The 18,855-nt window shown below is 35.7% G+C and overlaps 1 protein-coding gene across 5 annotated transcripts in view; it reads right to left on the bottom strand.

Annotated features, from left to right (window-relative positions):
* The window catches only part of LOC136842054 (ankyrin repeat and BTB/POZ domain-containing protein 2), a 503,426-nt gene that overhangs the window by 5,207 nt on the left and 479,364 nt on the right, over positions 1-18,855 (bottom strand). For all 5 annotated transcript variants that reach the window (XM_067109545.1, XM_067109520.1, XM_067109574.1 and 2 more), the window contains 15 exons: positions 15,279-15,542; positions 13,634-13,872; positions 12,614-12,872; positions 12,334-12,476; positions 11,991-12,178; positions 11,534-11,799; positions 11,201-11,323; positions 10,425-10,690; positions 9,048-9,192; positions 8,348-8,638; positions 7,991-8,185; positions 7,402-7,639; positions 5,273-5,478; positions 4,579-4,872; positions 4,248-4,430 (listed from right to left, as the gene is read on the bottom strand). In XM_067109545.1, coding sequence (XP_066965646.1) covers positions 4,248-4,430; positions 4,579-4,872; positions 5,273-5,478; positions 7,402-7,639; positions 7,991-8,185; positions 8,348-8,638; positions 9,048-9,192; positions 10,425-10,690; positions 11,201-11,323; positions 11,534-11,799; positions 11,991-12,178; positions 12,334-12,476; positions 12,614-12,872; positions 13,634-13,872; positions 15,279-15,542 — 3,300 coding nt within the window. The remainder of the gene's footprint in view (positions 1-4,247; positions 4,431-4,578; positions 4,873-5,272; positions 5,479-7,401; positions 7,640-7,990; positions 8,186-8,347; positions 8,639-9,047; positions 9,193-10,424; positions 10,691-11,200; positions 11,324-11,533; positions 11,800-11,990; positions 12,179-12,333; positions 12,477-12,613; positions 12,873-13,633; positions 13,873-15,278; positions 15,543-18,855) is intronic.

Here is an 18,855-nt window from a genome sequence, read left to right on the forward strand (position 1 = left end):
TGACTTTGTCACCTAAGGCCACCTAAATCTTGAAATAGCTGTAGCTTATGATGCCTACTATGGAAATTACAGTACTATATGTTAAGGGTGGCCATTTGGTTAAAAAAATTTCAATAACTTTCTCAATGAAAATTACCATAAAAATTGACTACTGGAACTTTTTACCTGATTCTAAATGACATCTAAGTAGCAGCTCAGTCACCTGTGATCCTCTGCTAGAGTAACATCAACACAAGCCCAAAGTAAGGCTTCTACAACTTTACAAGCCTGTATTTCAACACAACTTAGGTAAATTCAAACTAGCACTACTCCATTTTTAAAATTAACTTCAATAAAAATTCATACTCAATATGCCTAGTTTTGTATGACTAATAAAATATATTAATATTACAATAGCTGAAAGGGCTGAACTTCTAGCAGAAATTATTTTTCAGTATTGATGGGTGATGGAAAAAGAGAAAGTGAAAAAATGTGTACTGTATTTTGGGAACAAATTATTTCAGATATTGGTTTGAGGGTCTAAAAATTAATTTAATTTACGTATAGTAATTTGAAATTTTGAATCTTATGAAAAATTTTAAGTTTCAGATTGGATTTTCTGAGCAAGATTACTGTATGTGGTGTCCTTTATTCACAGTATGAATAACACAGCCACATCCAAATTATTACAATTAAGAAAACAGACAAGTTATCCCATATCCTGATATTGTAACAGATGGTTTACTGAGACTTAAATGATGACAACAGCAGATATCTATATTAAAAAAAAGCTTTACTTCTAAATGCCGAGTGGCACATTTCATATTAGTCACATGGCAAAGAAAATTAAGATGATTTTTATTCTGGCCATTTTACTTTTCCTGAACCGAAAGTACCGTAAACATAAATTTTTTCCCCTTTCATAATTTTGAAATTTAGCCCTTTTCACATATTCTGTATTAGTTCTTTGGCATTTGCTCAATCATTGGCACTGTTGTTTCAAATTTTTTTCCCATATCACATTATTATTTTTAGATGACAGACAACTCTTGTACTTTATTTTTTTTATATGACAGCTGTACAGGTATTTCATTGGTACTGTAGTTATTAGCAAATTTTATTCTAAATGTTTTTTCTAATGCCATTTGAAGTGTTTGTCCAAAAGGCAAGAATGCAGCACAGTGAGAGATCAGGATGTGTCAAGCCACAGACTAACAAAACAAATGCTTTACCAAGATATGCAGGCGCAGAAACCTGAGACGAGGACAGACATTGGCAATGTTCCAGGACACGCTATAATAGGGACATGGAAAAACTGAAAATATTCCTCTACATTGTAGCTTATGACAGACAACTTGAAAAAGAGTACTAATTCTAGAACTATAGCCGATTCACTTAAGGTAGATTCTTGGGCCTACGAGACGTTTGTTTGGCGGCCTCTGATTGGCTGGTACTGGGAGGTATGCAGCTCGCTCACAGTTTCATTTTAAGGTCTGTAGCTCAGAAAACTTGCAATATGTTTATATTTCTACATTTATCTCACGTTTTACACAAGATAGGAAAGTTCTGATCATACCATAGGATTAGGTATTAATTGTGCAACTAAACCGTGATTTCCTGAAACCAGTAAGATAGAACACAAAGGAATTACAACGAGTAAAAGTGAGGAGAGAAGCATTTCATTCTTTATACTTTTCTTACATATCGTCAGATTTTGCATCATTGATGCGATCAAGATAAAATAAAACTAGTGTTTCCATATAATAAATTCACCCTGAATGCTCTGGTGCTTTCAGATTTTAGATGCGTGTGATATGTGAAGAGAAAATGAAGAATATGTCGTATTATGTTGCATCCGTACTTGACTCAGTTTGGCAGTAAAGCCGAGAGACGGTGATCTGCAAACAGCGAGAGCTTTGAGGTTCCGTTGACAGTTGCCAATTAGCATATGAGAAGTTTGCAGTTTTTACAATATTTACCGTATTATTATGTCATTACATTTTCTGTACATAAATGCATAGAATTCACATTATGACTGTCGAACCTTTTCACTCCAATATCATATATGTCCATATATCTGGACATATCTGATAAGAAAAAATGAATAATCATATGGATGCATCTGGTTGTGTTGGCTTCAATTTAGTCTAGATGAGAAATTTGCATACTGTAGGCTACATGATAAATAACAGGCTAAATAACTATGAGTTCATTATTATGGCTGCTTGCTTCTCTGGTCAATAACAAGAAAAGCTGATGGTTTTTATATGTTCATTCAATGAACGAAAGTACATCATTTTATTTCTTACCATAAAATCTATTGGTGATGTAACGAATATAAAATTCTGTCTTTTTCAGAATTTGTTTGAGCTGCTCTTACACCAGAATGTTTATTCCTCTATATACATGTTGTATTTGATAATTGTGCAGGCCTGTTATTTATCATGTAGCCTACAGTATGCAAATTTCTCACCTAGCCTAAATTGAAGCCAACACATCCAGATACATCCATATGATTATTAATTTTTTCTTAATCTGATATGTCCAGACGTACGGACATAACTATATGCTATTGGAGTGAAAAACTTCGACATTCATAATGGGAATTCTATGCCTTTATTTACAGAAAATGTAATGACATAACAATACGGTAAATATTGTCGAAACTGTCAACTTCTCATATTGCTAACTGGCAACTGTCAACGGCGCCTCAGCTTTGCAGATCACCGTCTCTCAGTTTCTACTGCCAAACTGAGTCAAGAACTGATGCAACATAATAAGACATATTCTTCATTTTCTTTTCACATATCACACGCATCTAAAATCTGAAAGCACCAGCGTATTCAGGTTGAATTTATTGTATGAAAACACTAGTTTTATTTTATCTTGATCGCATCAATGATGCAAAATCCGACGATATGTAAAAACAGGTATAAAGAATGAAATGCTTCTCTCTTCACTTTTACTCATTGTAATTCCTTAGTGTTTTATCTTACTGATTTCAGGAAATCATGATTTAGTTGTATAATTAATACCGAATTCCATGCTATGACCAAAACTGTCCTATCTTGTGTAAAACGTGAGATAAATGAAGAAATATAAAGATATTTCAAGTTTTCTGAGCTACAGACGTTAAAATGCAACAGTGAGCGAGCTGCATGCCTCCCAGTACCAGCCAATCAGAGGCCGCCAAACAAACGTCTTACTACCTTAAGTGAATCGACTATAGTGATGTTTGAATCAGAAAGCACAATAACACAGCCTACTGGGTGGAGGATAGAAATGGATAATTGCTACTAATTTTTTTTTTTCCAGAAAGAAACATTTATGAACAACTTCAGTCTGTTCAAAATAAAAACAGGTTTCTTGTGGGGCATGCACTGTTTCTCAGTGGCACATAAAGCACTGCACATCCCAAAAGGCTCCATTTGCATCCTCTTTTCTTTACGGTTTCCCCATCAACAGGGCTCACATAGTGCCATATGATGTAATACGGTGTTATCAACATTTGCATGAATAACTGGCAAGTGTATACTTGCTTGCTTTCATGTCGCCTTGAGGATTGCTGATCAGGAAGATCTGACTTCCTTGAGTACATTCAATGATCTCTGTTCATTACATATTAATTCTGCAACAGAAAACAATCTCAGGATTTCTTAAGCCCTATCACAAGACTTGCTTACAAGAATGAATGAAAAGGGAGAGGAAATATTTTAGATGAGTAGGGGGCTGACTGACTCCTTGAAAATTACAAGAATGGAGAAATGAGAGGAGAATTAAGTATTCCAGTTTTGAGGTGAAAGGAATTGTAATAGTCAATCTTTTGTAGCTACATGTAACGATGATGGGCTCCAGCACTCCTGGTGAACAGAATAGTCAACTAAAACAGTGCTTGTAAAAATTATAGTATTGTTGCACTGCTACTTTTTCTGAGCTGAATATAAATATATAGTAGAATACTACAGTACCAATGAAATACCTCAAAAACTACTTCTCCATCAATATTGCTCTAAAAGAAAGAAAAACAGGGATTCTGCGTAAATTATGAAAACAATATAGTAATATCATTGTACATCTTAAATCTCAAAGATGAAGAGAGTACTGTACAAGTCTGTCCATGCATAAAGATGAAAGAAACCATTCACTTACAACAATTTTTTTGGCCATATTTATTGTTATCATTCTCTATCTCTGTTTACACCTAATATAAAATTTATCTCTTACTCTCTCTGTGGTTCCCTTATTAGTAGTAAAAGAAATAAACATACCTTGGCATGTATGTACATGGAAACAACATTATCCAGCAGTACTAATTTAGAGCATCTTGACTCACAATAGCGTAAAAGAGAATCAAGCTGGAAGAAATTTGCAGCAGCCATAAGCTCAAGAACATCACCAGCTTCAACTTCTAAGTTTTCACAGCCTCCTTTGTACAGAGACTGCATAACAAGCTGTAAATAAAAACAAACCATTAACGTGATTCTGATCACCTTCACTTATTACAAAATCTCCACATTCTTAATTTAATTTTTCACATTTATATGTTAGAAAGTAATCTTAGTTTGTAGCCTTATTTAAAAAGGAAACTTTTAAACCCACCTCAAAGATATCATATCTGATATCATGAATTTGTACAATTGGAGGATTTCCTTCACAAAACTTGGAACTGAGCATCTGTTTGAACCTAGATGAAGCATTCACCAAGATGATTTTATGGGCATAGAAGACACGGCCCTCAACCCGGAATTGCACATCTGATAATTCTGGGTTATTAACAAACTTTGGATCTATCCGTGCTCCTCCAGATATGGTTGTGTCACGAATTTCTTTTATGGGTTCTTTACCATAACAAGAAGAGAAAATGTCAGCCAGCAGCAATGAAGTGCCTTCATTCTGTGAGGGGGAGAAAAATGTAGCTGCTCACAATAATTTCCATAACATAATCATACCAGATAAAAAAAAACTGGTAATGGCAATTACAAACATTGGTTCCTCTAATGAAATAATGTATTCAAGTTTTGTCAACTTCTGGGATATTCAATTCTCTTGACTACTTGAGTTATGAAATGACTAAAGCTTCCTACTCTATAACATCAGTGTACTTATAATGAATAAATAGTTTTTTTATTTTTATATAAAACTATGAAATGATTAATGAAGAGATATTATTGATACAGCACCAGTCAGTACTTCTGCTGTTTCATGTTTGCATACGATGGTAAAATCCATGTATTTTATGGTTCAGATGGAACACTACATCATATTTATTGCTCATAGTTATTTGCAAACTTGCCTTGCTATATCTAAATATGTTGAAGAGTAGCGGCAAACATTCATCAACAAATTGTGCAGAATAATCATCCGGCCAAACTTGGAGAAAGTCCTGAAGAAGCTGGTCAATGATAGATTCTAACCGGTGCTCATGTGCTGTTGCAAGGGTATGCATCCAACAATGTAAAGTCCAAGGGACCCCCAAATTCCTCAAGTCCAAAGTCATTTCTGGGAACAAAATTATTAAAAATCAGTACTGAGCAACTGGGTTTGTGAATATAAAAGTACTGTATTCTCACAATACTTTCAAATTATTTGTGGACAAAATTTGTCTAATTCCTTAATGAGTACAGTAATAGGTTATGAATCATCGACAGAAAATACTCAATGTTATACCAATAACAAGTTAGATATTATCAAGTCATTAAAAATAAGGCACATAATATCTTGAATTATGCAGCCCTAGTTCATACATCAAATCCTCCAAAGTAACTAGTCCTTCTCCATTATTTGGAATATCATGAGTCCCACACATTTTTATGCATTGTTGTATATCCATATATGCAACATATTTTCTTTATTCTACATCCAATGTTCTTTTGCCACTTTAGCAGTCTTGTTCATAAAATACAAGGGGCATTCAATAAGTAATGGAACATAATTTTCGTTCCAAAACTTTGAAATTTTGTGTGACACTCTTAACCATTCCCAGATTATGTTATGTATTTTCATTACTTTTCTATAGATGGCTGTAGTATAATCAGCTATCAAAAGTAGGTATGTGACTGTGGTGTGTTCCAAACAAAGAGCAGTGGTAGAATTCCTTTTGGCGGAAAAAAGAGACGGTCACAAACGTTCACAGGTGCTTGCAGAACATCTATAAAGACCTGGCAATGGATAGAAGTACAATGAATCATTGGGCAAAATGTCTATCATCAGAAGAAGAAGGACAAGGAATTCTGTCTGATCTCCCGTGCCCTGGCCAGCCGCACACAGCTGTAATGCCTGCAGTGGTGGAATGTGTGGATCAAGCGAGAGGTCACAAACCTTTGAAATTCCAAGTTGTGGACAACTGCGTTGGCACTACCGACTAAGAAGTGAAGTTGAGTAGCGAGTTATTTTATTGTGATTCCCCAATCACCTCAAATAACAGTGTCTGCATGTTCCACCATTGCACACTTCACAGCTGTGTGCAGCCAGCCAGAGTGCAGGAGATCAGACAGATTTCCTTGTCCTTCTTCTGATGATAGACACTTTGCCTAGTGCTTTTATCCACTGCCAGGTCTCTGTAGACATTCTGCAAGTGCTTGTGAATATTTGTGATGGTCTCTTTTTCCGCCAAAAGGAATTGTATCACTGCTCTTTGTTTGGAACGTACTGTACCTCAGTTACAGACGCCCAACAATCGGAAACTAATGAAAATATATGACATAACGCAGGAATGTTTAAGGATGTCACACAAAAAATCTAACATTTTTTTATTGAAAATTGGCCAAGAAAAAAGATTATGTTGCATTACTTATTGAATGCCCCTTGTAAATAACAATGGAAGTTAATGCACTGATGTATGAAATTTTTTTTTTAGCCTTCACGGAGGTGAATACCAGTGGAATGAAAGTTTGGATATAAATGCATGCTTCAAAAGACTAATACGAGATAAGGACACTTTGAACAATGTATGTCCCACAGAGTGGAAAAATGCAACTGATACTATTTACACCCAATGCCCCTCTGTAACATCCATCGTATCTAGCATTACTATTTTTACTCCTTTTCTTTCTACAGGCATATAATGATTACACTAAAATACAATCATTGTATGCATATAAACACTGAAGCAAGTGTAACAGGTAGGCAAAGTCATTTCCAACATGGGAAATGGAATTACACTGTTTAACACTTTTGAAAGCTAGCCAACAAACAACAACTAAAGTGACTAATACATGACAGTAGGGTAGTAATAGGATAATAGATCATCTAAGCTTAGCAGTAAGACTAACTGTTCATGCAGTTAGTTGTTGATGATAATTTAACCACATAAACCTGCTGGAAACAGTCGATGACATGGAAGTAATTTTAGGTGATTATTAAATGAAGAAAACCTGCAACAGATGGTGTCTTGAAAGAAAAAAAAATGGATGAACAACTAACCGAGATGTCCAGATTCTGCTGAATGGTACATTGCCTCCTGGAGTGTTTTGATCTGTTGCTTTGTCAACTTGACCACTTGTGATGACTCTGAGGTGCTAGATGCTAAACTGCCTCGTCCTAATGGGTCATCAACAACGCACATTTGCCGTCCGGGTCTACGATCTCTATCAGATGTGTTGCCATTTGCCCCCTCAGCTAAAATTTCTTCCAAAGACAACACTTCACGAGCTGATGCATGCTGTAGAAGAAGCATATCATGAAAGTGTATACCAAATAAGAGTAATCAATTGTCATATTTTTCTGTTTATCATACCAAGCTAGCTCCCATGCAACAATGGCCAAGACAGGTCCCATACAACAATGGTCACGATAGCTCCCATACGGCAATGGCTTTGTAGAAACAAATTACTGTAGTAGTTATGTCTGCAGTTTATGTTTTATGATGATAATACATTCTTAGTAGCATATTGCTATTTGATATTTCATCCTCAAACTTAAAAACAAGCTCAAATTCTTCCAACATTTTGCAGTCAAACTTCTTCCCATGCTTTGCATAACCAATCTAAGAACACCATGTGCTTATTCATACCTGTGGCTGGGACAAAAGCTTGTGGAGTATTGGTCTTTGGCCATGTGCTGCAGCAACAGCAATAGCAGCGTAGCAACCTCTTTGAGCAGCCCCAGAATAGCAGAGAGAGTCTTTCATTAGTGTTGACAGGTAAGGATTGGCTCCGTAAGTCAATAACAAGGCTATCATATCTGTGTGACCTGCCGCTGCTGCAACCTGGAATAAACCGAAAATGGAAATTTTTTTAACTTGGTAACAACATTAACATCTAGGTGAATGCATATGTTACATAAATCTTTACACAACTGACAATTACTGCATATTTGCATTTAGAAAGATCAGACTACAATCCATCAAGTAGTTCTCTTTCACACTAACTTGTAACGGTGTTTCTGTGCATTTCTCTTCTGCTAGCCGTGCTCCACCTTCAACATTTCCATTCTTCTCTAACAAAGTTTTTGCAATGTTAAGATGCCCATGAATAGCTGCATATGTAAGAGCAGTCCAATGTTGGGTTTCTGGGTTAGCCATTAGGTATGCTGGGCCAGTAGGAGGTGTTTCCGCATCAACATCAGCGCCAGCATCGAGGAGCATGTTTACCATTGGTTCATCACCACGAATGCATGCCAACATCAGGGGTGTTAATCCATACTCATTAACTGTATTTACCTGTAAATCAAGCTACAATTTACTCTAGTTCCCTTAGATAAGAAATAGTGTCTTTATAAAAATCATTATAAAAAACATATCAAGAGACTAACTCCTAATTTACTGTAAGTCGGTTAATCATATGCCCTAGGTGGGATATCAATCCAAGACCATTATGTTGCATGGTTAGTGAAAAGAAAGGTGTGATACCTGAATATTTTTCTTTTGATACTGGATTACTACAGTTTATGCGGCAATGTTTAATGAATATACATAATGCTGAACAAATATACACTCAAAGATAATATGAAAATTGCAGATTTTTAAACAAATTTTTCTTATGTAATTCCTAATTTCCTATAGTACTAATATCAATGCAATTATAATTGGCAAAACCAATTAACACAGGTAAAACAATGCAGATTCTTACTTTGGTTGCTGGCAAAAGCTGCAAGGCATGTGGAACAAGATCTGTCCTCCCACAGGATAACATCTTGAAAGCGAGGTCAACTTTGAACTTTTTGGCGCATTCCAACTCATCCAGTTGACGACGGGGACACATGAGTTCCTCATACCTGAATTTCCAAGAAAGGTATTAGCATATATTCAATTCACTGTTACTGTTTAAAGTTCAAGTAAGCATATGGGTTACTTTATGATTCCATGACCAATGAAAAGCAAAAAACTGTGCATCAAGAAATTTTTGAAAAACAGACATGTGAGCAATGCACTTGGTTTCTTATACACTACACTGTTTAACTGTACTATTCAGTCTTTTTATTTTTTACAGAAATTTATCATTTTTCAGCAGATTACTTCAATAAATACAACACTGTCTTACAACTACGCATTGAACTTATTTCACTCCAGTTGTAATTTTCAACTGCACAAAGTTTGATACGCTGGAGTTGACAATAAGACACATTTCTTCTATTAGTCATGCAACAGGTAAAATATTATTCATCATGGTGATAAATAGTCGTCAATTTAAAAAAAAAATTGTAGAAATCTCAAATCCCACCCTTCTAAGTCATAATACTGTATATCACTAAGGTTATCTAATTAATATTCATTAACCATGAGGAAACAAATTCTTCAACAATTTGCATAATTCTAAATTTACAAACAAAAATTTTATGAATGTCAAAAGTATACCCTAATTCAAAAAGAGCCAATAAAGAATTAAAGCTACTCAGTGGGGTAACTATGAAGAAATAGCTCTAGTAGGTCTATTGCATGTACATTTTAAATATTCAAGCCTATTTATATTTCATAGGTATGTGAATTACTTTCCTAATACTAAGACCAACACAATATAACAGTTAATCAGAAAAACCAATGCCCCTCTATCTGGGTCGGGCAACAGGCACTGCCGTTGGTGTGCCTTGCAAACAGCACTGCAAGACTAATAAATATGTACAGTATTCTTTTCAGTGTCCTGCAGCTGAATTTTTTCCCCCTTAAATTCTGTATCTGTTCTCACATAATCATATTAATAATGTATCTTCAACTCTAACAAGCTTGTTGAATCCACAGTAAAAAATAAATTTATATTTAGTGTACAACCATTTAGTGCTGGATGTATTAGATCAGAGTACTAATCTAATGCAAATTGCAAGAGAAACCTGAGTTAAGATTAATATATACAGTACTACCTTGAAAACAAAATTACACATTTTTTTGAAGCACTGTATACAAAATACGGAAATCTTTTCCTGACATTAATATTTTGGTCTGAATAAAAATCTATACGCATAAGAAAAATCCATCACAAATTTTCAAACAGAAAATAAGCACTTCAAATTACCCAATCATTCGGACAGGACAATCTACACCTGGAAGTAAAAGTCTAGCAGCCTGCATAACATCATCTTTGTCAACAACAGTAGAATGTCGATGTTCGGTGTGTGCAGTAGCCACTCTGACCCATTCCAGAATGGGTGGTAAAACAATATAAGGCCTCTCATACACCAGCTCTTGGATTGGTGCTCGAGAAGCATGCTCTGCATGCTCAAGTTGACTGCAGCGCATAAAGTAAAACAATGCATGTAAAGCAGAAGGACCCCAAGTTACCTGAAAGTATAAGAGGATTATTAATCCTCTGGATCTCCACTGACACACTAATGCACCATCTGATATCCAACAAGGGTCACTTAGGACACACTGACAAATCTTTTTGGTGATTTTCTAATAATTATTTCGACCTTTGGTTTATGTATTTTTCCTTTTTTTGAACATAATATAACCTGCGAATGCGTATCATAGTATGAAAAGTAACTTCACTGACAGCACACAGTAAAATATTGCTTATCATGATTCTGGCCCTGGGACACAGAACTTATAAAGGTTACATGACTGAAAGGATTAAATGTAATTTGAAGCAATATCAGTACTGTATGTTCTTAATAAAAAAATTATTCAGCAGGTTTTGATGACATAAGTCATCTTAAAACTCTCTGGTACATGATTAAGGAAAATTTCATTAAACTTTTTGAAAAAATCTTTAGTAAATTTCATTAATACTTGGCAACACTATAAATCTCATCAACATGATTCCCCACATTAGAACAAAGCCTCAATTACCTGTGCACGAGAAGGAGAAGCCGTGTTGGTAGCTCTGTGATGATGAAGAGCAACAACACTTAACAATTCACTCAGTTCAGCTAAAGACCCAACACATGTCGTTAAAAGAGACTGCTCAAGTGTCTGCAAAAGTAAAATAATGTTTTTTACCACTAAAACAAAAAGTCTCCTATATAATATGCTTTACATACAACAATCATCTTAAACTAAATCAACTAAACCAAGAAGCCAGTGTTACTACAACATTATGTATGTTTTTTAAAAACTTAATTCTAGAAAAAAAATTTTTTGTTTTTGTTTTTCGCCATGAACATACTGACTATTGTTCTTTACCTTGCTACTTCTTGTGTGCTCTTCAGGAGTTAATGTAACACTTGATGAGCATCTTGAAGGCTGAGGACCACTACTACTGTTACAGTTTCCAACTCCATCATTTCCTCCTTGTGTGACTGGCGTTGATGATGTAGCCCCTGCACCAGCACCACTTCCTGAACCTGCACTTCCACCACTACCTCTATTAGCCCCTGTCGATGAACCCCCACTACCAGAGGATGCCTCAATGCTATTGGTGCTTTCCCATCTTGGCAAACACAATGCTCCTGTAACAATTATGAAAAACATTTCTGAATGACAAAGTATAATACATTAAAAAGTGGACAAAAAAAGCTACGTAGTGAGACAGTAATGTAATGAAATCTGATAACAATTCCAGTATTTAAATAATGTCTTCCAAATTTTTTAATCTCATCAAAATTATATGTAAGATAACAACAGAATTTTTGCAATATACCTGTGGCAGTCCTTCCAGCATTAAGATGAGCATACGGTTGCAGTAACCCCCAAAGGTCACTATTGTTTGCAATGGCATGCTCTAATACACTTGCAGTAAGCATGTGGTCTTCCTCAGCAGGAAGGCATTGTAAAACCATTTCCTCTAACAAATTTTCCATTCCTGCTGTAAGGTAAACTGCAGCATACCTGTAAAGGAAATATTCAACCTTCAGTCTGCAAAACTTTATGTTCAACACAGAATTATGCATCCTGAAACTGCCAAAATAAGTCTCAGACAAATGTCCAGAGAGTTTCCAAACAGAAAAGGAATATTTATTGTAATGTATGAAATATGAACTTACTCATGGATGAATTTTCCAATCCGTACATCACACATCCATCTCATAAAGCGTCCCACAGAGAGGTTAAGGCCGGCTCTTGCACTTTTGGACTGTCTCAACTGATCACCACACACAGTGTACATGGCAGCTGCCCTTAAACATGCCTGTAACACAATTGGGCAAATTAGTAAAATGTTTCTAAATTCTGTAATCAAGACAACTTCATCTCAAAACACCTCATTATGTGGAAAAATAACAAGTAACAAAATAATCATGATATACATAAGCCACTTCAACTTACCTTAATGCAAGAATCAGCGAGGGCTGGCGATAACACAATTTTAAGAGCTGATGATACCTCCTGTTTACTGCACATAGCTAATGGCCTGGTAAGCCTTTGGGCCTCTCTTGCAACTCTTACAAGTGCTCTTTGAAGGAGGTAGGAAAGTCTCGGCACTGCTTCCATGGACACCCTGTCCAGCTGCTCCCTGACACGGCCCTGCTGAACTACCCGTAACACATCGTGGTTACTCCATGGAAGCTGCTGCAACTCAACTAGTCTGGTTTCAGAAAAAGAAATGGTTGGTGATTTCCTCAATAAATTTAAAAATAAAAATTAAATTAGTTTATTTTTCTCAACTGAAAATTGTGTGAAGGATATGGAGTACACTGTTACCTAAAACAATGTTATTGTAAACAGTAAAAATAAAATATATGTTATCAATGTAATGGATCTCACCATCAAGAATCATCAGAAATCTCCAGTTTCATAACATCAAATGAAAAAAGTTGTTTCAAAGGGACTTAGCAAGTTGAAGTTTAATACTGTAATATGCTAAGAGAAATGCCTTGCTGGTTAATATGACTGACAAGCACATGTTATCTAATACCAATGGTCTTCATTTTCAAAAAGATTGATAGACAGTTCAAAACAAGGTGAATAAAAAAATAAAACACAAATATAGAAGTCACTTCCCACATGTGCTTCACTAGATTACAGGATGGCACGAGTTATTTTTTGGTTAAATTTTCTTTGTTAATTATAAACATCCAAGAAAAATTCAGCTACTCTACAATGAAGTAAACTTCCATAAATTCTTATACTGCCATATAAAACTAACTGGTGAAGGCAATAAACAAATTCAGCACAAGGCCATGTGTAATGGTGACAAAAATGATTACGATATATATTATGGTGAAAGCGTTAACATTCTATTAATATATGAAAAATTATAAATCAATGAAATGAAACTATAAAGAGTAAACAAGCAGATATCTCTGCAGCCTTCTTACAATTTGTAGAGACAAGAAAACCTCTCACCTGTTATGATTGTCAACCCAGACAAATTCATCTGCTGATGTGACATTGGTGTTGATTGTTTCCAGCGACGAATGTCTCATCAGCCTTCTTACAGGTTCACCTTCAGAGCCAGACATAGAAGAATAAGTGGAGGTAGAATAGCTAGTCCTTGAGCCCTGAGAACGCATTGTAAGCTGTTCGATTGCTTGTTTGATGTCCTCCAGGCCACTGGCGCTTTCAAGTGTGAGGCAGAGGTCGTCCTTGAAATGAACAATGAACCGAATGTGTCAATGCCAAATCCAAGAAAAACAAATAAGAAAATTGGGTACTGTAAAGGAATGAGATTATTTAGAACATCAATGCATTACTAAAAATAAATAAAAAATAAATAAAACAATGTGCAGAAGTGTAAATATAAATTAGTAATATGAGAAACCTGTGAAAACACATCTGAAATAACATATGTATTTTATCTCTAGACATTTACAAATGAAAAAACCAAATCGCATAACTTATATAACAAAAACGTTAATTTACCATTTTAAAGAAACATTTTTGATAATTCTAATGTACTGTACAGTGATTCTCTCCGGTTTCACAAATTTTGGTATTCAAAAGGAGCTATCTCATCAAGTCAATTTCTACTGCTTTTTCATTGTTTATTTGAAAGCGAGTTGGGAAGGGAAGGCAGGGCTCTCTTGTTTCTTCCAATTCCTTGATCCTACTAAAAGCGAAAAGGCAAGATCACCGTTACCTAATAGGATTAGACCATTTCCGCATAAGTATTCTAATAATTACTCTTTCTTTTCTTATATTAGCTGGGTTTTTCTTACCAGTCTTGAAAAAACAACATAAGCAATGAAACAACGTACAATAATAATCACTAAAGAAACAATTACCAGCTGGCATATTTCAAGTTAAGTATTCTCTTGCAAAGGAGTTGAAACTAAAGGCGTGAATTACAAGTGATAAAAGGGTAAGTTAAACATTACAGAGGCAAAGTAGAAAATAAAAGACAATTTCTCCTTGCAGACAAATGCAGATTTTGACTAACAACACATACTAACAGTCATTAAATTCTGTAGTGCAATGATAAAAGTTACCAATTACATCAGATACCAAGGGGAATATGTTAAAACACTTTACATCAAACCACTACTGTCAAAAAATGAGATCAAGTCTGTAATGCTACATAACATAAGTCAAACTAAAATAAAAGAATATTTTTTTTTAACTTTGCAGTGTTCATAGATCAAGATATACATTTTCATTCTTGAGAAAGAATCATTTACAATCATTCTCACATTAATGATATTTATATGCAGACTTGTAATTATTCTCACATTAATCATATTCATATGCAGACAGCAATTACAAGAAAGAACAATCACGTTCTGACATATGAAGGTGACAAGAAGACTTTTGTTGTTTTATATAATTTGTATAAAACTACACAATCCTTGACAGAAATAAAGTTCTTTAGCTTTCATGAGGTATTGAACGCCAAACAATTATGTCCTGTTATACCAAGAATGGTTTCTTTACCCCTGGATAAAAAGAAAATAAAGACACGCTCTCTTAATCCTACGGGGCAAAATCCCAAATTAAGTCCTATATTTCCAATAAAAACAAATGAACATTGGAATGGCTCCCCTCATCTTCATACCTTTGAAGGTGTTGCTCTATGACGTGGCCTGGGCTGACCTCGTCTGCCAGAACCGGCACCCTTGTATCCAGCACCGGCTGAGGTCACAGCAGCCGAGAGCCGCTCATCCTCCGGCACGACCTTCAAGTTCGACCGCAGGTGTTCATGTCGAGGTAGTGTGTCGATGGGAGGTGATGACGAAGTGTGTCCATCGGACATGGAGGCGTGTCCCGAGGACCTGTTTTCGTCCGAGGATGACCCGCCTCCGTAGGAATCCTGGCGACGCTGCAAAGAAGATTACACGTCTGTTTTATAAATATTCTTGTTACCTAGCTGGTGCCGTGTGTTTTTACTGGGCTTCCTCGTGTTTCTTCTTCGAGTTATAACTTACTAGAAATAACGAAGACTTCTTATGTTACTTTTAACACACCTCCCCACAGACGCACAAATGTACATAAATGTTAAAAACTGGGCAAAACATGACAGACACACTCTCTCTCCCACATACAAACGAACGCACACAATACATATTTGTGTATATTTATACATATGTATAGATACATACACAACTAATTATATATATATATATATATATATATATATATATATATATATATATATATATATATATATATATATATATATATGTATGTATGTATGTATATATATCTACATATGATGCACAATTTTGCAGTCTTTACATGTTAGTCGAAGTGCCGTACTGTAATAACATTATGCAATAAATGAACACTACAATATAGCGAGACACGAAAGAATTATATAGCCTTTAAAATGAGCAATTCTGATATGCAAATTTACTTTTTCACCAGGAAAGAAAGTACGAAAGGCAAACAAATAAATAAATCAATTAAAAAAACAGCGACGATGAAGAGGAAGAGAAGGAATAGGAACAGAGCACAGTGAGAAAATAAGCGTCCTTACGAAGGTACCTGGAGGCGGGGAAGGGCGAAAGGTGAAGAAGATCTGGAGGAGGAGGAGGAGGGGGAGGAGGAAGGCGCCCCGTAGTAGCTTCCTTTGACCCGTCATTATCATAATGGCAATCCATTACAGCCCTTACGCTAGTCTCCGTTAAGGGCCATTCTAAATGCTCCTGTTATTGAAATTTGATCTCTTGACACCTATAATTATCCACCGTTTATTGGAACATATATATACACCACTTTAAAAGCCAAAGATTATTCGGATCGTTCAGAGTTTACCTTCGCAATCTCAACATTAACACCGTCATATTCAATGCAAAAACATGTATACCGATTTGGATGTGTGGGCGCATGCAGGTACGATCTAGCGTTTGCTCATTTTCCTTTATACTGACATTAAATTCATGTTATGGTAACATGTCATGGAATTCGGATATGAGATATTCCAAGACACATATCTAAAGAACAGAATATGTAAGGAAAGTTATACAATTCTGAAGTACGTTTGAAAGAATTAATTCCGAAGGCGATTACCTCGGCGCACGCGAGATACTACAAGCAATATTAGATTTCAGAATTTTTACTTGACAGTAACTTTAAAGAATCTGTCAGACACCAGATTTTTCTGATGTACGTTGATTTGTTTATGCTTCTTGGCCTTAGACATCAATCAAATTGCACTGGAAGTTTTATCGACAACCATTATGTATGTGTTTATTTTGGTCAAAATTCATGCAATAAAAAATAAAAATATTACATAACTCTAAATCCTGGTAAGCGGTCTGCAAGCCAAAATGAAAAAGTAAAATCGTTCATTTACTCGCAAGTGACATAACTGTAACCAGGTCATTCACGACGAGCGAACAGATTACCAGAGAGAGAAGAGAGAGAGAGAGAGAGAGAGAGAGAGAGAGAGAGAGAGAGAGAGAGAGAGCAAATCATCTTCCAGACTCTTGCCTCTTGACTTTCACATCTCTTAGAGAAGTTATGTCAGACATTCACATCTCTATAGAAGCTTCGTCAGACCTTCACATCTCTATAGGAGTTTTGTGATATAAAACTCTTGCAAATTTAAAACCAAATATTAACAATAACGAAGCGAAAGTTACAATGACAAAACCGAACCGGAAGTACGACAAAACGTAACGAGATCGATTACCAACCCAGCCGTTCCTTCGCAACTTGCAGCTACCGACAATTAACACCTGCCCCTCATTACAAATCCCATAACGGCGAGTGACTGGTATCTGGCACTCTCTTCGGTACCATTAGTTCCCTGTTTCTATTTGTCGTGAGGCACCTTGCGATGATGTCATGAATATTTACGGATGCAGGATGTCATTAGTTAGGAGCTGCGCCAAATGAGGGAACGTGTGGCTTGATTCCCTCACTCGCTCGGGTGAGGCCTCTTAGAGGAAGAGGCGGAAGCCGACGCGGCGTGGTTTGTGGGTTTGATAATTAATAGATCGTTGCCTATCAATCATGCTTTGTATGTTGCTGGCGTGGGTTTCTCCCTACACTGCCTGCACAGGTCAGTTTGTTGCCAGGAAACGCGTTAGAGAGAGAGAGAGAGAGAGAGAGAGAGAGAGAGAGAGAGAGAGAGAGAGAGAGAGAGAGAGAGAGTATAAAGGCAACTTTATAATAATCTTGATAGCGAAAGAATCAAACGCATACAGCAAAGAGCATGACGCATAATCAACATGACTTTACCAGAGTAAAAGTAATACAGCAATATTAGTAAGCTACAAGACGCACAGGCATGCAAAATAGAGCACAAATTTATCACACACAAAACCTGCCGTCATTGCTGCAGACAAAAAAATATACCATGCATAAACAAACGCTATCAAAGAAATTTCCAAATCTATACCTTACACAACAGACTCTGTCTGCGAAGCAACAAACATACAATGTCTATCATACATTAACTCACAGAACAAGAAGTATGCCATATACAGGCAAACGGCATTACGGAAACTGGTAAAATATGCAATACAGAACATAAGTACCACCTACCAGCCAGAATAAAAAAAAATAAAAAGCAAAATAGATCACAAATTTGAAAAGCGTTCTACAAACGACATAGAAAAATAAGTAAGTGGAAAACCAATTGGCAAAGGAAGACACTTGACTTGACATAACAAAATGACACAGGAAGACAAAAATGACAAAGTAAGATACTACTGACATACAATGAGATCAAAAGGGGAACATTCAGCTTGCCACTCTCTAATGGTCGTGGGTCTTCCCATACACCCCGTAGATCAGAAATCCTAATTGCAGAGTAGAAGTAATGGGCCAGTACCGAGCTCAGGTGCAATTCGTAACCTTCGGATGCCATAAGAGGGAGCGAAACTGGTACAATGGAGCAATATTTAACACTAGAACCTCTTATTTTAAGTCACTCTTTATTTCTTTAAATTCAACTTCACTATTCTCTTCTCTGACTTTACTTATGTATGATTATTCTGATTTGCGGAAGTTTGCTTCGGTCGTTGATTAGTATTTATTTCTGTAAGTGAACAATAATAATAATAATAATAATAATAATAATAATAATAATAATAATAATAATAATAATAATAATAATAATGTTATTTTCCTTATTGCAAATGGAAGCCCCTTACGTTTTTAAGAGTTTCAAAAATCTATTTAGA

This window comes from Macrobrachium rosenbergii, chromosome 1 (assembly GCF_040412425.1).
Source record: "Macrobrachium rosenbergii isolate ZJJX-2024 chromosome 1, ASM4041242v1, whole genome shotgun sequence".
Taxonomy (NCBI): domain Eukaryota; kingdom Metazoa; phylum Arthropoda; class Malacostraca; order Decapoda; family Palaemonidae; genus Macrobrachium; species Macrobrachium rosenbergii.